At 53.3% G+C, this 20,979-nt stretch overlaps 3 protein-coding genes across 7 annotated transcripts in view; 1 reads left to right on the top strand and 2 right to left on the bottom strand.

Moving 5' to 3' along the window:
• Window positions 1–72: 72 nt before the first annotated feature.
• Window positions 73–2,906, bottom strand: CCDC27 (coiled-coil domain containing 27). 2 transcript variants are annotated; one of them, XM_087755410.1, is made up of 6 exons: window positions 2,753–2,906; window positions 1,972–2,102; window positions 1,753–1,830; window positions 1,261–1,473; window positions 552–656; window positions 73–427 (listed from the first exon to the last, which is right to left on the bottom strand). In XM_087755410.1, the coding sequence occupies exons 1-6, from the start codon at window positions 2,904–2,906 to the stop codon at window positions 290–292; spliced, it is 819 nt and encodes a 272-aa protein (XP_087611536.1). In that variant the 3' UTR covers window positions 73–289. The 2 variants fall into 2 exon arrangements, with proteins under 2 accessions (XP_087611536.1, XP_087611537.1); XM_087755411.1 differs by lacking the exon at window positions 552–656.
• A 92-nt stretch (window positions 2,907–2,998) lies between these two features.
• LOC148056037 (uncharacterized) lies at window positions 2,999–13,143 on the top strand. 4 transcript variants are annotated; one of them, XR_015704303.1, is made up of 10 exons: window positions 2,999–3,378; window positions 3,506–4,045; window positions 5,145–5,215; window positions 5,718–5,826; window positions 7,572–7,702; window positions 7,995–8,102; window positions 9,129–9,247; window positions 9,993–10,149; window positions 10,960–11,985; window positions 12,131–13,143. XR_015704303.1 is itself a non-coding variant. In XM_087755404.1 (9 exons), the coding sequence occupies exons 1-9, from the start codon at window positions 3,134–3,136 to the stop codon at window positions 11,106–11,108; spliced, it is 1,629 nt and encodes a 542-aa protein (XP_087611530.1). In that variant the 5' UTR covers window positions 3,044–3,133; the 3' UTR covers window positions 11,109–13,143. The 4 variants fall into 4 exon arrangements, 1 of the variants encoding a protein (XP_087611530.1); XR_015704305.1 differs by lacking the exons at window positions 10,960–11,985; window positions 12,131–13,143 and adding an exon at window positions 8,783–8,958 and having other exon boundaries at window positions 9,993–10,131; XM_087755404.1 differs by having other exon boundaries at window positions 3,044–3,378; window positions 10,960–13,143.
• Window positions 13,144–14,306: 1,163 nt separating this feature from the next.
• The window catches only part of TP73 (tumor protein p73), a 30,423-nt gene continuing 23,750 nt past the window's right edge, over window positions 14,307–20,979 (bottom strand). Inside the window, exons 7-14 of the mRNA XM_087755402.1 lie at window positions 20,410–20,519; window positions 19,853–19,995; window positions 19,313–19,401; window positions 18,853–18,977; window positions 18,366–18,520; window positions 18,074–18,206; window positions 16,995–17,088; window positions 14,307–15,239 (exon numbers count right to left, since the gene is read on the bottom strand). Of these exons, the coding sequence (XP_087611528.1) occupies window positions 14,919–15,239; window positions 16,995–17,088; window positions 18,074–18,206; window positions 18,366–18,520; window positions 18,853–18,977; window positions 19,313–19,401; window positions 19,853–19,995; window positions 20,410–20,519 (1,170 nt within the window). The 3' untranslated portion in view covers window positions 14,307–14,918. The remainder of the gene's footprint in view (window positions 15,240–16,994; window positions 17,089–18,073; window positions 18,207–18,365; window positions 18,521–18,852; window positions 18,978–19,312; window positions 19,402–19,852; window positions 19,996–20,409; window positions 20,520–20,979) is intronic.

Raw genomic sequence — 20,979 nt, 5'->3', positions numbered from 1 at the left:
GCAGCTGTTGTATACTGCAAAAACGGTAACTTAGCACTTTCTAGCTGCTTGTAGTAGCGCTTCAGGCTTCCCTGTGAAGTCAAATGTTTCTGCAGACCAATGAGTTACAGTGCATTGTGCTCTGAGCCGGCTGAAACAATTGAATTAGATATTCCCACAGAACTTGATTTCAGTAAAATGAGTTTAATTTGTTAGTAAGTCACCATCTCAGAACCAAGGAAACTTCGCCTGAAGTTGGTGACGTATTCTGAGTCGGCCGTTAGGGCTGCTTCTCGGGCGTTAAAAGGTGCTACCTCACAGGACTCTTTCTCTTTCCCTTAGCACTGGGAGGCAATAAAGGAGACGTGTCGATGCTGTGGAGCGATGGGACCTTGATGCCCTTCTGTTTCAGCATCTGATGGAACTCTATCCGTTCGTTAATGATTTTCTGAAAATTAGAGATGTGTAAAGAGGTGGGAAAGCATTAGGTGGAGAGCAGTGCTGCAAAGTGTTCTCTTACCTCATCGGTCCCTGGCCAGCTGCTAGAAGCAGAGGTTGAAAGAGCCACGTACCTGCATTGCCTCCAGCACCTCCTCATCCGTGACCTCTGCCTGGGGAGGCTTGCTGCCTGCTGTACTGAACGTAGCCTGAATTATTTTGCTTCGATATCTTTCAAACTTTTGATAAAAGAGGAAAGTAGGTGTGTTTAGTCTTTATACACAATTCGTTGGCATTTGCATGGATTTGCAGAGGCTACACTGTCAGACTTGGACAGAGTACTAGTGAATGATGGAATGGAAAGTCTGTCTGTGTGAAATTACGGGCAGTTTGGCTGGGCTTCACTGCAAGTACTGTGATAACGATGTGTTTCTGGGGGGACTGAGTCCCTCACCCAGGTGTCAGGCTCTGTGCTTGCTGCCGGGCTCGTGTGCCTGCAGGAAAGGGCTTTAAGGTGATAACCTGTTATTTTGAGTCTGCAAGGATATTAGAAATCTGGTGAGGTAGCTGTTCTGCACTCGAGTTTCTCAAGGGCTTCTGGTACTTGAGGCCTGTTTGCTTTGTAAGTGATGCAAGAGCTGCATGCTAAAAAGCTGGGAAGCAAATGGACTGAGCTTGCTGCTCCTCTGGCCCCGTGGCTGCAAAGTGAAGCCGGGCCCCGGGTGCATCTCCCGCTGGGCTCTGCCCAAGAATGCCTCTAAGCTTTCAGATTCTCCGCTTGAAGTGGTTGAAGTGTCTCGCAAGAGGGAGGTAGGAGTCTGAAGTGAAGGAGGCTACACTTACCCTGCTGGTGATGCATTCGAGTGCCACTCTAGTTTGCAGCTCCCTGTGCTGCAGCATCTCAGCGTGGCTCTGGATCGCCTCCTGGGCCTGTTGCTGCTTGTGGATGTGGTATCGGCTGGTCAGAAGCTCTGCCTGTAGCTGGCTGACTGTCCCCTGTAACTCGCTGATCAGCTTGTTCTGCTCAGCCAGTTTGGATTCTTGTTCTGTAACAACCTGAGGAGATACAGAAATCGAGCCGTTCTTGTGAGGAAGAAACTGAGCAGGCTTGGCCGCGTCTCCCCAGTGTCTGGTCCAAACACTTCTTGTATTTCCTGGGCAGAGTCTGCAGACTACCCACCTTGCCGGTACTGGTAACTGTTATTACTTGGCGTTTTCTCTAAAACTGCTGGATGGAGTAGGTTTGTTTATGTGGCAAACTCTCCCAAGCCTCGAACAAGCACAACTAAGCAGCTAACGCAAGAATTTTCTATAGTGGCTTTGCACCGCATTTACCTGTCGAAGACTGCAGTTCTCCTCCTCCATTGTCGCCATCATTTCTTTGTGTTTCCGTTCTTCTCTCAGACTGCAAAACTGAAGAGAAAATATTTTACACTTCAGTTTTACAGTTCACAGCTGCACCTCCTGTCTACAAGAAAGGGAGCTGTTGCATAAAGCCCGAATTCCCCGCTGCCAGCTCTCCTAACAGCGACGGCCACCGTGCTCGCATGGTACCTTGGCAGACATGGCCTGCAGCTGATCTTCTCGCTCTCTGAGCTTCTTTTGGAGCATTTCCTTTTCAGACTTGGCTCCCCGAAGCTGGGATTCTTGGATCTCCAGTTGTCTTTGCAAGGAAGAGATGGTACCTGTAAGGTTGGAGTACTGCTGTAAGCAAACCGAGCCCCTGCCAAAAGCTTCGTGGCATCTTTTTCAGGTACGCGTGAGCAGACCTGCCGTAACCATCCGAGTATAGACTGTGGGTGAAGTTAATGCTACAGCCACGGTGACACCGGTTAATATAATGCATTTTGTAGTACTTTGCTGTGATATATATTAAACTTGAGTAATGGCGCTAGGAGGTAGGAGCTACGCTGAGGACTGATGGAGCTGGTAAGAGGAGCAGAGGTTTGCCAGAGGGCTGAAATGCTGCCGATGCCCCCGAATACGGCTCAGGGCCGCCTCTGCCCGGCTTCCTCATGCACTTCGCTTCTCAGGGGGGAGAAGTGTAGATGTGGTGCTTGGGGACACGGTTTCGTGGTGGATGTGGCAGTGCTGGGTTAACGGTTGGATTTGACGATCTTAAAGGTCTCTTCCAACCTCAACGATTCCATGAGACAGTGGTTTCAAAATAAGTGGCGTTTCTGCCCCGCTCTGCAAGCGACGACGGAAAGCAGGAGCTTTTGCACGCGTGAGAACGCAAGCTAGAATTTCTTCGAGGTAAAAGGAGCAGAATCGAAGAAGATGAACCTGGTCGCCAGGGTCAGAGCGTGTTTTCGGGACGCCTTCCCCGCGGTACCTGTGGCCACGTTGTAGGCGTCCTTCGCCTCCTGCAGCTCCTGGCGGAGCTCCCGGTCGGCTCTCGGCATCTCGCCGGGCTTCGCCTCCTGCTCCCGCGGGGCGCCGCCGACAGCCTCGCCCGGGGCTGCTTTGCCCGAGCGCCCTCCGTCCATCGCCTGCCGCGGAGCGGCGGCGGTGCCCGGGAAGGCGATTCGGCCCCTCTGCCGGGCGCGGAGCGGTGCGGGGGCGCCCGCGGGAGGGGGCCGGGGCCGGGGCCGGGGGCTCGCCCGGGGCAGGGCCGCGCCGCCTCCCCCTCCCGCCCGGGCCGCGGCTGCCGGGCAACGGCGGCGGGGCCGCGCCTTCCGGTTCCGGGGCGGCCGGGCCGGGCCGCGCCGCCGCCATGGGGCGGAAGAAGAAGACGCTGCACGATTACGCGGCCGAGTTCTCGGAGCTGGCGGTGAAGCGGCACCTCCTGGAGCGCGGCGCCGCCGGGGAGGCGGCGGTGGTGGAGACGCTGTACTGCACCTCCTGCCAGCTGCCCATGCGGGTGCGCCGCGACCGCATCCTCGAGCACCTCTCCTCCGGCCGCCACTACCGCAACCGCCGCCTCCTGCGCCAGCACGGCCTGCGCGCCCCGCTGCTCCTGTGAGTGCCCGCCCCGCCGCCGGCCCGGCCTCTGCCGGCGGGGCAGCGGGGCGGCGGGGGGCCGGCGGCAGGCGCGGGGTTCGGCCCCTCGCCCGGCTCGCCCCAAACCCTCCTCCCTCTCGCCCAGCTCTGCAGGTCCAGACGTCGGCCCCGGCCTGCCGCTGCAGCTCGACGCGCCCTCCCTGCTCTCCCAGCCGTCCTTCATCCTCGCCGCCGGCACCAGCGCCAGCTACGCCATGGTCCCCTCTCCGCCCTCCTACCCCAAGCCGCTGGTTCCCCACCACCCCGGCCCCGCCAGCGCGGCCGCCCCCAGGGACGACCCGACGCCCTCCACCTCCGCCAGCCGCCCCTCGCCGCTCGCCGCCTTCCACATGAGGATCGCGCCGGCCGCCTTGAAGCAGCCTGGCCCAAGGGGAGCTGCGCCCGAGGCCTCCGACGGCCCGGGGCCCGCCGAACAGCGCGGCAGCGGCAGCGGCCTCGCCCTCTTCGGCGTAGGGCTCGCTAATAAAGCCTTGTTTCAAAGCCTGATGGAGGAAAACGGCTGCTGCTTGCTTTACGTCGTGGAGGATCAGCTGGAGGAGGTGGAGCGCGCCTTCGACGCCGAGTTCCTGGCTGGCACCAGGGTGCTGCGGCAGCAGGACGCCGATGTCGCGCTCAACGATCAGCGGTACTGTCCACCGCTAACTCCCGTGCGTGCCTCTTCCCTGCCGCGAGGCTTGGGGCGAGCGTCTCCGCGGAAGGCTTGCTTCCCCTCTCTGGAAAAGGCCGCTGCGCCGTAGGGGACCCAGACCGTGCTCGTCTGGCCCCACGTGTGGGAACGGAGCGAGACCGAGGGGCCGCTGCAGGCTAAGCCTGACGTAGTATGTCATCCACCCCTAGATGCTTCAGAAGTCCCCGAGAAGCTTAGCTTGATTCACGTGCCCAGAATCGATGGAAACTCGGAGGAGTTTAGTTGCAGGCAGTTTTGTTAAGAAATATAAAAAAGCCTTTATTTTTTTCCATTCCCATAGCGTGATAAACGACACGCTTTCCTGCTGCCTACCAGTTTTTCAGCCTCGGAGAGCTGGCTGACTTTGGTGGCTGTTTTGAAACTGTTTGAGATGAGCGAGGATTGCTGTAAATAGGAAAGATCGTGGTGTTTTGCTGTAAATAGGAAAGATCGTGGTGTTTTGCTGTAAATAGGAAAGATCGTGGTGTTTTGCTGTAAATAGGAAAGATTGTGGTGTTTTGCTTTGCAGTTGAACTGAATAAGTACCATCTAGCGATGTGGTTCCAGTCAGTTCTCAAATTGGTGTTTTAAATACCAGTGCGAAAGTGAAAGGCAGAGCTTTTAAGATGGATTTGATGTTAGAAACTGAAGAGCGGTACTAAACTGAGATGTACCAGTCACTTGTTCAGCAGCTCTACCACATAGTTTCGATTTCACTGTATGTGTGATTTAACTCGTTTTCAAAGGACACCTTTAAAAGATTTTCTCCTTTAAGATGCAGGAAAAGTAACGCAATTCCGTTTTGCCACTTGTAATTTTAAGCTATATATGTGGTCCCATACTTCATCCTTGCAAGCAGATACCAAGGCCCTTTTATAACATAACTTGCTCTTCCAGAGCAATGGGGTTTTATGTCTTTTTTTTTTTTTTTTCAACTGTTCCTCAAAGTTTAAGGCAGCTATCGGAAAAATAACTGTAACCGAAAGGAGCTTTTGAGCGTTGTTCATTCTAGTAAAAACCTTGTCTTCACTGAAGATCTTTCTTTTGACTTCTGCAGAGTCTCTGGAGCCATCGTTTGTTCCCCGCCTGAGGAAGCCTCTGAGATTGTAATGGACGCTTTGCGAGCGGGTAAGGGGAGCGGCTGCAGGTTCGGCTTTCGTCTGTAGTCGGTAGCACGTGCTGAGGCAGGCCTCCTATGCCTGCTAAACGCTTTACATGCGAATGCTTTCTCGTTTCAGCAGTGCCCCTTGAGTTGTGCAGGCTATCTAATTGCATAGTTAAAATTAGTCCACTGATGACGCTGATGTTAATGGCTTAACGCCAATGGAGTTTGTACGGTGCTGGTCCCAGTACAGCCATGCGGAGTGTCTAGTCCTAGAAATACCACTAGGACTCAAAGGAAAGCTGCCTTTCAAAACAGTCACGCTTCTTGGGGTCCGGAACCAGCTAGCAAAACCTCCGCTGGAGGCCAAAAGGGAGTCAGTAGCATCAACAAATAAAAAGCCATGCTTCAGTTCTGTCAAACATGCTTTCTAGAATGTCATGACACACGTATGTTGCTGCAAGATAAAAACGTTTTGTGCAGACTGTGTCTTGCCCTCAATCCTGCGTTCTGTACCATTTTGCACAGGAAAAGGTGTGTTTTGCGAGCGGCTGCCCAGCTTTGACAGGCAGACGGCAGAAGCTTGTTTCGATGAAGCTGACAGATGTGGAAGACCATTGGTGTGTGGATTCTACAAGTAAGAGCAGCATTTTTCTTTTGATTTATGCTTGATAAGAAATGCCTGTCTGAAAGTAGCGTTGATTCCTCACGCTTTCCTGAGTTTGTCCTCAAATAAACTTAGTTTCACTGCTGCTTGTTAATGTTGTTCATCTGGGAGTTAATTGGATTGGATTAATTCTTCATGCTTAATGGAGATAAAATCTAGCTGTCATAAGATCAAAATAAATGTTCACTCGAATGGATGCTAGTGGAACTCAAATGATGAAGCTTGCAAGATATGAAAGCTCCATTTTCTTCAGAATGGCCAAAGGCAGTTGGGGGCCACATCTCTGCAGTCCTTTCGAGGTTTTGCAAACGCTACAGCTAGCGGGAGCTTCCGAGGAGGGAATATTCTGACGGTGCTGTGCCGTTCTCTGAGGCAGTTTCTTGGTCTGTGGTTTTTTCGTGCTTGTACAACCATCGGCTCGGGCAGATCTGTGATTTTAGTAAGCGTGCAGCTACCGAGATCTGCTTTTCCCTGCTCTGTTGTAAAGCATTTAGTTTGCAACCCTGTTCAGCCTAGTAATGCCCTATGGCGTTAAACTCTGCTCGTGTATTAGGCTTCCGTATGAAGCTTCTGCCTAGATGTATTGTGCTTTTTCTGGATCTGAGGGTATCTATCCTTTTTTCCCTGTTTGACAGCTTTGTTGCAGTAGACTAGAAATAATGCTGGAAGAAGGCAGTGAATTAGCTGTGTTCTTTAAAATAGCAGAGAAAAAGGCTGTTCTTCAAATATATTTTCATAATATTGAAAACTCTTCCTTTTTTGTAACTCTCTTGTATTTTCACTGATTTGCTAATTATATTCTGTACTTACTTAGATGATTTTTTACACCTTTAGAAGGGATGGTGCTTGAAGATTATTAACCTTGAGGACTGCAAACTACGTGGCCATGAAAATTTGGCTTGCTGTTAGAATTACTGGCCTGTCTGATGGGAACAGATTTATTAATCTTTATAAAGTGATATTTCCACTTGTGACCTTACATCTGGACTTTTAAGATTAAATAATTGAAACAGAAGGAAAGTAGATTAATTTTAATTCACTTCCACTCCGTTAAACTCGGGGAACTCAGGGAGCTCTGCTACAAGGCAAGAACGCCGCTTTACGCTTGTGCGCGGTATTGAACACCCTTCGCTGAGTGGATGTGGGTTGTCAGTGAACACACCTGATCGCTTTGTGCTCCTCTGCTGAGAACAGTTAATTTCATGGCCAATAAAACTTACCTGGACAAGTGTAGGTGTATTTCAGTACGCTAATATGTAATTACACAAAATATCTGCCCTAACATTTGCCTTTTCTGTTTGAGTGCTATACGTACAGGTCTGATCCCAGCCGCAAGGTTGAACCTCAGCTGAAGTTTTGGTCAACACTCAACTGAATATAAACTTGTAGGCAGGGCTCTAAGAAGAACTGCAGGGAATTTACTGGACCTTTAAATGCTTTTAGTCCCCGTAGTTTAATTTCTTCATTAAAGTTGTTAGTTTAAGTCTTCACAAGTGCAGATATTAGGCTTGTTTGCAAGAAGCAAAATTCATACATGATTAGTGGCTGAACGTAGAAAGCTGTGTCTCACCCTGTCTGTCCAGCGCGGTTCGTGTCGCACGCTCGCCGCTGCCTGCCGTCCAGTCGGCCTCGTGCACCGCAGCGGTAGCGGCGGCCCGGGCGGCCTCCTCCTCCTCCTCCCAACGCTGTACCGCATTCCTTGTTTCTCTTCGAAGGCGCTTTGACCCAGCGCTGCAGTTCTTGTGCAAGAAAGTCCGCGACAGCCAGGCGCTGGGGAGGATCCACCGGATATCGACGATGAGCAGCATATATCCAGCAGCGTCTCCGAGCTTCCTCAAGACATCAGGTACTGAGCAGCTTTCTTCTGAAAAGTTCATTCGCAAAGGACTGGAAATGTGTCTTGCCCTGTGTGCTGGTGGGAAATCCCCTACGTTTGTGTAGCCTTAAGATGCATGAGTTTTCTTTTGAGGAGCATTTTCATTACCAGTCTTTATTTTTGTTGCATTTTTCTGTTTTCTTTTAGTATTAGTTTCTTCTGTTTGGGGGCTTTTTGTATCGATCTCGGTGCAGTTCAGAACTGTACACTGACTGTGGGTTTTAAATGTGGAGACCTTAATGCCCAGTTTTCCTTCTTCCAGGTGGAATTTTTTATAATGCTGCTGTGCACGATATAGATATTATCAGTTTGTTGTTGGGAGAGCGTGCACCAGATACAGTATTTTCATTGGGGCATGCATTCTGTGCAGGTAAGAATAAATCTTTTGATAGTTTATTGCGTCCGTCTGGACTTCAGTACTAAAATTGTGAAGAAAGAGCGTACGAGAGCCTGCTAGCCATGACTTAATCGTTCCATCGTAGAATGGCTGAAAAAATAGTCTAGCGAAACAGAAGGCAAGTTTCTCCAGAAGTTGTTGTAGACGGGGTATTTAGCAACGATTTCTGAATGCTGTCAGCTCCCTGCTGATGTGAAGCAGTTGCTGTAGAGGTGTCCCTGAACTCTGCTCTCTGTGGCAATTGAGGGATATCAAGTTTGCCCTTTGAAAACCAGAGTGCAGAAAATGACGAGCAAAGCTTTGTGCTTACAAGAATGGCAATGCAGTCTTTTTCAGTTCTTTGCTTTCTCTGACTTCTCTGGCACTTTCCTGTTGATCTCAGCACAGTTAAGGATGCGCATTTGCTCCGGATCGCGTCAAGCTGACAGGCACGCTCTGGGTTACCAGACTAATTTAAACTAACGAGAAAACTGGAAGCTGCAAATTTTTAAATGGAAACGCAAGGTTTTAATTAAGGTAATTGCAGCTGCCGCCAGCCTTGACTGCCTGGTGTTAGAAGGTGTAGTATGCAATGTTATAATCTGTGGTAAAGCATTGAAATGCAACAAACAAAATGTCCCAGGGAGGATTTTGTGCCATCTGCCTCGTTCTAGCTACGTGCTGGAAGTTGCCTGATCTTGGCTGTAATGAGCTGCAAAGGCAAACGTGTTTGGAAGAAGAAGTGGAAGCCTTCCTTAGGGAGAGCCCCGGGCTGGGAAGGTGGAGTTCAGGCCCAGGGGCTGTGTGTTTCTGCAGAGCTGCTTGTTCTCCGTCAGAAGTGCCGACAAAGGTAAACCAGCTGGCGTACCTTGCAGAGAGCGCTTTGCTGTCGCCGTTGCCTCCTGTTTGAAGGTGCCATAGAGCCAGTGTCGCCTCTTAAAGCAAGAAGAGCACTTTGTAGTCGCAGTACTTGCTGGTTTGCTGTTCCTGGTGTGAGCGAGTGCCTTTTTTGTCACTCAGATATGGCCTACTTGAAGGATGCAGACACTGTAGCGGTCAGCATGAAATTCCCTAGCGGAGCAATTGTTACTTTGGACATCAGTCAGCACTGCACTAAAAGCTGTGATCAGAGACTAGAGGTGCGTTCTTACTTTTAAGTCAAGTCTGTCGCGACACCGCAGGCTAGCACAAGTATTGCCCCGTACGTGTTCGCGCGGGGCAACGCGTGTTGTGCCCCGTGCATACGCCTGCAAGCACGTTTCACAGAACACCTCTGTACCTCGGCAGCCGTGGATTGCTTGTGCTTGTTTAATCTACAATCCGCTTTCTCTTTTGTTACCTGAATTTTGCCTCTGTTTACATGTATTCTGTTGGGGTTATAAGCTGCATGCAGTCCTACTAGAGCAGGAGTTGGTGTTAGCTCTCCTGAGGCTGAAATGTTGTCGCACAGCTCATCTGTTGTATTTCCAGGGTGTTTTTAGGTGTATAGCAAGCCAAGAGTTAAGGCTATTAAAGGGGAAGAAAAGTGTAAACTCAGAGGCAAATTGTGTGTAAATTCCTAAAGTCATGAATTATGACCGATGCGTGGGTTGGATTTGGGGAGTCATATCTGTTAAATACTTAAAAAAGGAGCTTTGCTCAGGTGGAAGAAAAAAAAAAAAAAGCGGAGGTATCGCCTAAGCAGAAGCCACTGCCCAACAACACGTAGCCGGTATTTTCTGTCGTGTCTGGCCCATACAACAGGGTACGTCAGCTGGAACTCCTGGTTTTAGAAGCTACTCTCTTACTTGGTTGTGCAAACCAGGGCTTTAGCCAGGTGTTTCAGACCGAAAGCATGATAACTTAAAAACTTTGTTCTCTGTCCTGTTTGCTGCCTCCCTGCAGGTTCACGGTTCTCAAGGAACGTTACGGGTAGATAATCACAATCCCCTGGGGATTACGGAGCACGGGACTTCGGTATCCATATATTCGCATACCCAAGCTGATCGCTACAGGGATGCACACCGGGAGCTCTTTCGGCACTTTCTGAGAACCCTGAAAGGTAGGACAAAGCTTACGTTAGTGGCTCGTGCTGCTTTGGATCTGCTTTCAGCGAAAACTTCCCTTGGAAGCTGTTCCAAGAGCGATTGCAATTTGGTGTTTGTGTCTGAAATCTCAAAAAGAAATGAGTAGAGGTGAAAACTAGGAATGAGATTCGTCATGGTGAAGTTTAAGCCAGGGCTGTGCAGGTGATGAGCGGGCTCCCTGTAAGCAGACGGAGTTTCACGGGCTGGGCTGCCGCCCTGACGAGCACTGGGGTTCTCAGCGGATGCACGCTGAGGGCGACAGTGCACCCAGCTTGGTGAAAACGTGCGTGGAGTGGTCAGCTCTGAAGGAGCGAGTTTGGTGAGAGTGCAAACAGCTAACCTTGGTTCAGTAAATGAAGATGAATGGCTCGGCTTTCTTGGGGGTGCACTTTGCTCACTTTCAAGTCAGTGAGACAGGTGAGGGAGGGAGCGTTGATCTGCAACTGTGTTCTGAGAAGAAAGGAAAATTGGGAGGGAAAATTACGTTGGACCTTACTGTCATTTGTGAAGAAAGCAGCCGTTTGTAACAGCAAGGAGACCCTCACGTAGAGTCCTGGCTGCCCAGAAAGAATAAAAATATTTCTGTTCTGCTGGCTGCATTGAAAAAAGTGCAGGATTTTAGTCACAGGACAGGAAGGAGAGAGGGCTGAAACTTTCTTTTTAATATCTGAGGCCCCTTCAGCTCCGGCAGCTGAAGAGCGATGCTGTGGTGGGCGGCGATGTGCCGAAAGGCAGAGCAGGTGATCATACGGGTTTCATCCAGTGCTTCGTTCCTGTCCCTGCAGGCAAGGAACCCCCCGTCATAACCAAAGAGCAGTTTCTCTGGACGATTCAGGTTGCCGCAGCTGCTGAACAGTCCTGGAGAAACGGATCCACTGTTGACTTGCGCAACGAAGCGATAGATTCCTCTGTAATCAAGACTGAGATAATGTGACACACGCTGCTGTTTCCTGAGCTGAAGGATAACCGTTAAGCTGTGCTACAGTGAGGTCTTTCCACCTAGTGAGGTCTCCGCTGTAACCTTAAAATACGACTTGTGGTTTTGACGTTTCCGCCGGGGATGCCCAGAAGATTGAGGCACTTTGGAACCAGAGGTGCTCGGCGCTGAGGCTGCGGATGTTTCTTAGCGCGTCGGCCAGAGCCCTCGAGAAATTCTGGGCAGTTTCATCCAGGTGGCTTTTCCTCCTGGACAGCGCTGCTGGCGTGGAGCGCTCTTTTCCTGGGAGAAGACGGATGCTCCTCCGGCCGTGGTAAGGAGGCGTAGACCGCCACCAGCCGTGATAGGAACGGTGCAAGCGGGTGGCTTTCCTGGCAGCTTCGCAAGCGGGGTGACGTAATGCTCAAAAAAAATACGGGAGCATCCGTCCGGTCCGTGCTCATTTCCCCTCAGTATATGCAGGAATGTGACTTCTGTGCTGAACTTGCCTCTGGGCCTCCTATTTATTGTTTTGTTTGTCGTTTTTACTGGGTTTTTCTAAATCTTTTTGAAAAGAAGTTATGATCTAATTTTCTTGGGGGGGGGGGGAAGGAATGAAAAAGCAGGGAGGGAGACCTCTGACCGCCCTGATGTTAGAGAGGGGAGAGACTTCGTAGTAAGGCCATAAATTCAGGCTGTTCCATAGAGGAGCAACGCACTTGGGCATTTCAGTAATAAATTATTGCATTATTGAAGGGTTTTTTCAGAATGCAATCTGTGAATCTGTCCAGGGGCCCTGTCCAGCATCCGTCACCGGGACCTGCGGCTGCGGGGTGGTTACTCAGCACCCGGGCTGAGCGTTGCCGGGATTACGCGCAGCAGCAGCAGCAGCGAGGTAGCTGTCTGGAGGCTAGCGTTTTCCTTGCTTAAATGCAAATGTTGTATGTTAACATTTTAGTAGCAAAATTGAGCTAATAATTGTGTTCTTTGAGTGTAGGAAGGGCATCTGATTGCGTATTTTAAAGGTATTTTTTTTACAGTCCAGCAGATTTGAAGTATACACCACAGGAAAAGATAGTGCCTTCAACAACAGGCCAGCCTGCTTTTAAACCAGGTTCTTTGTACCTTTTTATTCTTGTGTTGAGCTTATTGCAGATGTAGAGATTTTACTATTCTCATCTTTCTCACATGCCAGTTTTCAGGATCTTTTGAAAGCTTTTTTTATTGTATTTAAGTAACGCTCTTGCCTTGAGTGTTAGTTTATAAACGACATTTCTTGCAAGATTCTTTAGTTCAATCAATTTCCAATTCCTACCTATGGAATATATATTAGTAAAACTAGAAATAGCGGTGACGTTTATAACTAAAGACAGTTATCTCGTGGAAATTGCTTTTAACGGTGTAATTTTTCAAACTCAGAAAAGCTGTGTCTTAACGATAAAGATTGCTATCCATTTCGTTCTCTATTTTCTAGTCATTTATTGGGGAAAAAGAAGTTTTACCTATAAAGAAGTGGACGTTTGCCTCTCTGTAATCACTATAGCAATTTATTCATAGCAAGCGGGTTTCTTTTTGTTTTGGCGGGGTCTGAAGGCCAGCTCCGTGCCGACTGCTGCGGGATGCACGCTTCCTCCGGCGGGGCGTCGGGAAGGGAGAGCGGCACCGGGAGCTGCAGAGCTGCGTCTCTGTAGCTTCGTGGTCGCTTGATGAAGCAAAGCGACTTCAGGCCCTTCGGGGTCTTTAAGGCTTACGCTGGTGTAGGAGGACGCTTTCCCTACACTATAAGCAAGACTTTAGTTGCCAGATGTTGTACTTCCCACATGTGCTTTTATTGTGTTACAAAAAAAAAACCAAAGAGAAACCACAGCTATAAAAATAACACATTTTCCAAAGATAACATTACAAAAAATACCATTCATACCGTGGCTGGGGTGTATCAGTTAATACTGCTGGAAGAAGCCTTAGCTACCATTGAAAACATGAATGATTGTGTCAAAACCTTTAAAGCATTAAAGTGCTTTAATTAGCCGTTATCTTAGGACATAGGTTCACATTTGAGCAACGCCGGGGGGGGGGTTCCTAACCGGTGCGGGGGGGGGGGGGGGGGGGCGGAACGGCCTGGGGGACGGCGCCCCGCCGCTGCGGCGGGAGCCCCTCGCCGGAGGGCGGGAGGGAGAGGAGGCCACCTCCTGCGCGCCGAAGGCTCGGAGCTGCCGTTGGACACCGAGACGAAGGCGACGGAGGGAGGACCTGGGACCCGGGGCTGCCGGTACGTACAGAGTTCACACTCATTTTCCTCGTGATCCTCCCTTCGAGCGGGGACAGACACTGGCCTGCAAGGAGAAGGCGCATCTCTGCGGCGAGCCCTGGACGTCATAGGTGGGACGTGAGCTCTTCTTTTGCTCTACTGGTTATAGAGGGTCCAGGGCTCTGCTTTGGGGTCTCCGAGCTCCTTCCCCAGCCTGGGGGAGGTGGGAAATAGCTGTAGTCTGCCTTCTGGAGGTGTCCACCGCAGAGGCAACGTGGGGAGGAGATGCAGCAGTGGGAACGTCCCGGGCAGCATCGTTTCTGAATGGATTCTCTCAGGCTGCCCAAAATCTCGAGCTACCCAAGGCTGAGGGGGCAGACGAAGCAGCAGCTCCCTGCCCGCCCCCCCTCCCCGGGCCGTGCCTTTCGGAGACCCGGGGGACGTCGCCCTGCAAAACGTGCGGTCACTGGTGGGGGCGGGAGGGAAGGCACCCGCCTGCGCCCCTGCTTGCTGCGGAGGTCTTTTCCCAGCCCGAGTCAACAGACAAATTCCGCCTGGAAAAAATGACCAGAAACAGAAAACAAAACTGGAAGGCCCTCACGCGGTCACCTGGTCCATCTCCTCGCTCCACAGCGGGACTGAATTTACGCCTCCCGCGCTCCTGCTCGCCCGGTCTCACCTGTCTGCAGAGCTCCTGCTGGAGCAGGGCGGGATTATCCAGGCCTCTGACTGCCCAGGAGCATTCACAGGCTCGCCCCCTCCTCTGCTATTGTGTGAAAGAGATTCAGAGGAGGAAAAAAAATTGAATTTTGAATAGATAAGGCTGGAGACACGGTTTTCTGCATGTTTACATGCTAGAACATGAAATTAATTTACTTCACACTATAGTGTCTCAGGAGTACGTATCAATTTTTACAGCTTACATGAAAATAAATCTTTTTTCTCCTTACAGCACAATGAGTATACCGTATGTACATTTGCTTCTGTTTATATACACAAATATTTAAGTACATGAACACATCGGGAACTGACAAACAGCTGCTTTTCTGCTCTACAAAGAACGGAAGGAAAGGGGTGCTTTTGGCAGTCCGTCGGGAAAGCGGGTCGCGTTGCTTCGCATCAGTCACTGGCAGGTATCTGTACAGCAAACGGAGCGGGTCAGGGCCGAGTCCTTCTCACAGCGATAACGACCCGTCGGCTTGGGACACCACGGGGAACGCCGAACGTGGCGCGGGAAGCAGTAACGCAGGCTGGGCTCGCAGAGAGAAAAACGTGCCATCCCTGCGCCGCCTCTGTCGGATGCGGGGCTCCTCCAGCAAAGCGCAGAACAGCGTCAAGCCCCGGGAGGTGCCTCCCCCGCCGCGGGCAGGCAGATCTGCGCCTCGGCCGCCCTCCTCTCCCCCGCTGCCCAAGCCACCGCGGTTTCTTCCCCGGGCGGCTCGGCGCCGTGCTTTCCCACGCGGCTTGCAGTTCCCCTCCGGACAACAAAATTACACTTTTCCAGATGCCCAAGGCTGAAAATATTTTTCATAGAGGTTTCATTTCCCCCCCGGTCTCTTGCTGCTGCCTTCTGGAGACCCTCAGTTGATCTCTCCCTCCGTGAATTCTTCCTTTATGGACTGTTTGCGAGATTTGCAGTCCGGGAGGTCGAACCCAAAGTCTGCCCACTCGTCGGCCCCGCCGCGGTTGGGGATGGTGATGGTGTGGCGCACGCGGAAGTGCACGGCCTCCATCACGCGCTGCCGCTGCAGCTCGCCCGAGCTGCCGATGGAGATGGTGGAGGCGTTGCTGCTGGAGCGGATGAGCTGCTGGGCCCCGTAGTCGTGGCTCTGTTTGAGTTCCTGCAGACCTCTCCAGATGATCATCCGGTACTGCTCCGGGATCTTCAGTGCTCCGAGATCCTGGAAGAAGAACACCGCTGAGGTACAGCCAGCAGAGACGCGACTGTACCGGCGGGAGCGAGCCCCGGCCCCCTGAGCTCGTGGTTTGGGGGGCACGTGGGCACGGTGCCCGAGCACCCGAGGGTGGCAGGGCTGGGCCTCCCCTGGGTCACCACACCAAGCCCATGGGTGCATCCCCCATGGGCGATTTCTCATTTGTAACCAACAGCCAGTTGACCAGTTACTCAAACGCAGCTTCGCAGGTTAGAAATTTTTTTTCTTTTTTTTGGGGGTGGGTTCACATCAAAGCAATGTGAAAATGGGAGGGAGGGGACCTTTCCCCTTTGGACGCAGGGTGCAGAGCAGCACGTGAAGCGTCCCCATGTCTGTTCGCCCGGCGAGGAGCCATCAGCCAGGCTGGCTTCTGCTCCAGCCCTGGCCCGGGAGGCTGGGGCAGTACGTCCAGGTAGCACCTGCCCCCGGGGGTCTCCGACAGCCTCGGGGAACCGGCCGCGTTCCCGGCGGGGCCGGGGTCGTGCACTAACGCACCGAAGCAGGCACTATCAGGCCGGTACGGTGCTAAGGGCTGCGGTCATAAAGCCAAACGAGGTCGATAGCCTCAGGACTGGGGGGCCTGCACCAGAACGAGCACCGTCGTAGTGGAGAGCTGCCAGAGCGCCATGTTAATGCCAAACACAGAGACTCACGTAAGAGTTAACTAGAGAAGACAGCGAGTATGCAATTAGTAGTTACAAATGCTGACTCGGACACACAGCTCAGCGGTCTGACACAAGTTTTGGCCATACCAAACGTTTCCTTTGACAGCTTACAGACGGTCACGGAGTTAGTTCAGAAGATGGTCCAAAACCAGGCTAAGGTTACACAACTGGCCCCAGCTACCAATGAAAAATCATCGTGTCTCCAACAGCCGCATCGCCAACGCGCGGTCGCGCGTTTTACCGTAGCTGCCAGGTAGACGACAGCTACTGCAAACTGCCCGGGGGCAAAGCGGGACGGGGGCAGGAGCTTGTCTCAGCCAAAACACCAACTCTGGGATTTACAGCGCTTGCTATGCCTCAAAGGGTTTAGGATTTTTTTTTCCCCTTCTTCTCATTACCCTGACGGGCTGGGGAAGCCCCTGCTTCGGTGCCGCCCTCGATACCGTCCCCAAGGGACTGGGCTGTAAGCGACAACAGCAGCAGCAGAGGCCTGACGCTCTGTGCAGGCTCAGGCCCTTCTAGCGTCCCCTCCACCGTTTTTCATGCCAGCTTTTGCCTGACCTGTGCTATTTCATTCCAGAGTTCCCTTAACACAAATGCCCCGGGCTGGACTCCCTTATTTCAGCCTCCTTTGTCTTAAAGATTAACAGGGGAAGACGTAAGATCAGATCAGATTTAAACTCGCTGAACTGCAGTGGAGGGGTTCCCGCTGGCTCTGGGCGCCGGGTTGTTTTGCTGAGCACCTCGGCTGGTTTTTCTGTGTTAGGGGGAAAATCTGCCTGAGGTCTGGTCTGGGGCTCTTTTAGCGCTTTTGTTTCTGACAGTCTGGAAGGACCAACTGAGACTATCATGGTTGCTACAGATGACTGAGCTGCTGCTAAATCCGTAGGACTGGAAAGGGCACGTAAAAAGGGAGGCATAAATCCTGGGGAGCGTATATCTGTGCGACGGGCTGGTGCACGGTTTTCCCTTTCCTTTAAAACGGTTTTGTCCTTGCTTTTCAGATCAACAGCTGATAGAAACAAGTGGTAAGAACAGATCTTCCCAAAGCATTTACCTCTATGGATAGGTTCTGCAGGTGGTAAATATTCTGTAACCCTTGTGAGGTGAAATAGTCGATGCAGTTTGGACACCCCAATCCTGTTAAAAAACTGCAGAAAAAATTTGGAAAATAAAGTGGCATTAACTTCTCACGAATAAAAGCCGTGCTCGCAACCATCGCTGTAGTGGCAAACCCTGTTTCAGGTCCCGGAGGAGGCGGGGGGCTGCGGCGAGCTCCGGCTGCCTCGGCGCAGCGCAGAAGGGCTGCGGGCCCGCGCCGGGCGGGAGGGAGCTGTGCCGGGGCGCTCCCACCGCTCCGTCGGCCTTTTTGTCTGGCCGCTGCCATCCCCAGCCTGACCTCCACTGCCGCTAATGTCAGTGAAGCACAGGATTACCTTAATTCCTAAAACTACATATTTTTTTTTTCTCCTGGTCAGCAGAGGTTTCAGCTCCGTAACTTACTTGGAATAACCTGGGAGAGCTGGAGCTCCCGGGGCGGGAGATGGGGGCATGCCGTAGCCTGGGCAGCGAGGCCGGGCTCTGCAACGCGCAGGCTGGCGGCGCGGGGCATTTGGCCCGTCGCGCTGGGCTGCGGCTGTGCGCCTCTCGTTCAGCTGCACGTACAGCCTCCCTGACGTCGGTGGGGTCTCTGGCAAAGTCTCTGTGGTCTTTTTAAAGACTGAAATGTCAAAAACTGGCTGCAGAGCTGTTAATGCATTCCTGATGGAAATAAGCCACATGGACCAATTTCCAGACGTTGCGGGTAAGGAAGGGGAAGGGGGAAGCTCCAAGCTACGTGCCGGTTTGACATGCAGGTAAAGATTCTTGTTCGGATGCATCTCATTTTTAATTAAGCAAGGGTGGATTACCCAGATAGAGGTCTACGAGGGCAACAGAACTTTCTAACTGGTAGGTAGCTGGGCTTTGGTTTCTGAGATGAGAAGAATGGTCTATGTGATTTCATGAGCAGTGATTTCTCAGTTGGGACCAGTGGCCAGTTGACCAGTTGCTAGACAGATCTGAAGGTTAGAGTGAGGGACAACAGCAAGAAACATCAGAGGACGAGACAGACAGGGCACTGGACGCCTTCCCTACCTGACGAGGCTGGGGTCGGGGTTGTAGGGCGGAGGGGGGGTGCAGTGCGATCCGGAGACCATGGACTGGGACGAGTGGCCCCCGTTCATTTCTCCGTTGGGTTGCATGGGGTGACTGTTCAGCATTCCAGGTCCTAGGCAGCGGCCATGTCAAGGAAACAAATAGATCCATTAGACATCACCCCAACTGCGATCACCACCCGCTCCCTCGGCAGGGAGCCGAGGGTCTGAGGGGCAGGGAGAGCCCCCGCCAGCACGGGCCGCTGCGGCGCCCGGCGAGGTGAGGACCTTACCCATCGGCCCCAGGCTGGGCGCGGAGCTGGAGCTGTGCTGCGCTGGCTGCCCTACCAGCTGGTTGACAGAGGGCAGCTTGTTGATTCCTCCGCTGTGAACTTTATTCATGGGTGAAAGGACGGGACCGTAGGAGGAAGGCGTCTGCAGCTGGCTCCTGCTCGGGGAAACCAAGCGGCCGGTCAGCCTGCAGCGGGTGGGATGGAGCTGCTCTGCCCCATTCCAGAGCTCCCCTCTGGCCGATCGCTTTCCTGTGGAGGCTTCAGGCCGCCGCACAGATGCGAACTGCGGCACAGCAAAGCTGCTTTGCACCGACAGCGGCGCCGCAGCGGTTGTCAGCCCTTGCTAAGGGCCAGGCGTTCGGCAGACGTGCTGTGAGCCAGCAGACCAGCCCCAGACTGGGGCTGCTTGAGGACTCCCCCAGCCACGCGGCCAGGGCCGGGGCTGCTCCCCAGCCTCGCCCTGCTGCGGGCTCTCGGCGGTACTTACTGCCTCTGTAGGAGCTGCTGCTGCTGCTGCCGGTAGGAGTCAACCAGCTGCTGCGGGACCAGCTCCACCAGCTCCAGGCTCTCCTTTATCTTCATCAGGATCTCAAAGTTCTCTCGGCCTCGCACCTGGAGGAGGGAAAAAGCCCAGAGCTTTGCTTTCTTCCCATCCTACCTGGCCACCTTCCTCGTGGCCCCTTTTTTCCACCCAGCCACACAAGGTGCAGCGTCACTGTGGCCAGGGACTACTTGGGGACCCAGGACTCCCTTGGACACGTGCATTTACAGATGCTTTTGCTCCTGTTCTCTAGGTCTCTGCTCAGCCCCCGTGGCCGCTGCCCTCTGGCAGACCACGCAAGCCCGTCCTGCCCGACACCGCATCCCCAGGGCGTTTCTCGCAGAGGGGACACTGCCACCCCTGTCCCGAGCCAAGCTCTCAACCAGCGTGGCTCACTGACACTTACAGGCACGTAATACATCTCCTCCTCCCCGTGCCTCCGCTTCTTAATGCCGGCCCCCAGTGCTGGGATGCCCTGGGGGCTCTGCTTGAAGGCTGGAAAGGAGAGAGGAAGAGCGTTAGCGGCTGGGCACGACACAGCGGGGAGTACCCGGGCTCTGCAGGGCTTAAGCTCAAGCCACGCAGGATGCTAGCTGTTCACCTGGGTTTTGGCATTGATGTTGTCCCTTTATTAGTAATAATAACGAAGGACAAATATATCTGGCCACAAAAGCCCTGCACTAATAGCGTTGCACTCTGGAGGGAAAAGGGAGTGGGTCCTATTTAGGAGACTTTAGATCTAGTCAAGAAAGATCAAAGCATCATGTCTGGATGTGGATTTGAGCCCGAACTTCTGGGGCATGATTTTAGGTGCGATGGGAAAGGAGCTGAGGCAGCAGCATTGCACGGCTTTGAGCAGCCAGGGGGTGCAGGGGCTGGCCGGGAGCCTGGGGCTGCAGAAGAGCCCTGCCCCGAGCCCCCTCCCTCTCCCGGCAAGGGGCCTCACCGCGTTTGTTGGCGTTGCCGTTTTTAGCTGCGCTCTCGTTCAGGGCTTGCTGCTCTCGGTAATGGTCTTCATCAGCTTTCCGGTCTCTGCCGGGGCAGGCGCAGATCCGTCCCTCAAACGATCTCCTTCCTAGGACTTGGCCACTGGGAGGAGAGAGAAATCAGTGACTATTTCTGCTTGGGAAGCGCCTCGCGGCTCAGTCCAGCACGTCATGGTCCAGCTCAGAAACCAGACCAGCAAAGCGCCTTCCCGTTCCTCCGTATGGGTGGACTGCTCAGGAAGCAGTTGAGCCCCCCGCTGTGCTGGCTGCAGAGAGCCTCTCGGCAGCCGTCCCCTGGGGGAAGAGGAGCTCTAGGGGCAGAGGAAGGCTCCAGCCGCAGGTGGAGAAGCCGACGCTGGGCTGGCTCCTCGGTCCCTCCGTGCCAGCCCTTTTCCTAGCCGGCAGAGAAGAGCCTTTCCCCTGCCGCAGGCTGGGGGTGCTCCCTGCAGGGGAGGACTCCTTCCCGAGGGACCCCAGCCCTCCCGCAGTGCCCATCCCGGCTCCAGCGGCCACTCACTCTCTCGTCTCCAGGGTGATGATGATGAGGATGGGCCTCCTGTTCATTCCTCCCACGCAGCTGCTGTTGCACATGAAGTTGTACAGGATGGTGGTGAACTCGGTCCCCACCTGCCCGGGAGGGGAGAGCAGGCGCTGAGCAGGGAGCGATGGCGGGGGAGGCAGGCTGGGACCCCCAGGGAGAGAAGCTGGGGGGAGGCTGGCTGGGCCCCCGCGGCTCCAGGCGCGGGGCTGGCGCCTTGGCAGGGCAGGAGCTCTGAGGGGACGCTTCCCCGGGAGCACCAGGGAAGGGCGGTGTGGGGACGGTCCCAGATGGGAAAAGGGGACTCCGCAAGGACTGCGGGGTCCCTGGGGTCCCCCAGGGCTGGATTGGAGGGGATTTCCCTTTGCACCCCGCTTGCCAGCAATGGGATGCTCTGGGATGCTTCAGAGGGCTGGGAGCTGCCGATACTCAAACACAGTGGCCACCGGTGCAGGGAGCAAGCAGGGGGTGGCCTTAGACGTGCCAGGGCAGGCAGGACTCCTGCTCAGGACACAAGTGTGTCTCCTACCAAGCAGCCCTCTTGCCAGT

The sequence above is a fragment of the Nipponia nippon genome, unplaced genomic scaffold, assembly GCF_047370975.1.
Source record: "Nipponia nippon isolate SJK-2023a ecotype South Korea unplaced genomic scaffold, ASM4737097v1 scaffold_19, whole genome shotgun sequence".
In the NCBI taxonomy this organism is placed as follows: domain Eukaryota; kingdom Metazoa; phylum Chordata; class Aves; order Pelecaniformes; family Threskiornithidae; genus Nipponia; species Nipponia nippon.
Note: the sequence above shows the minus strand (reverse complement) of the source record. Positions and strands in the feature narration are given on the sequence as shown.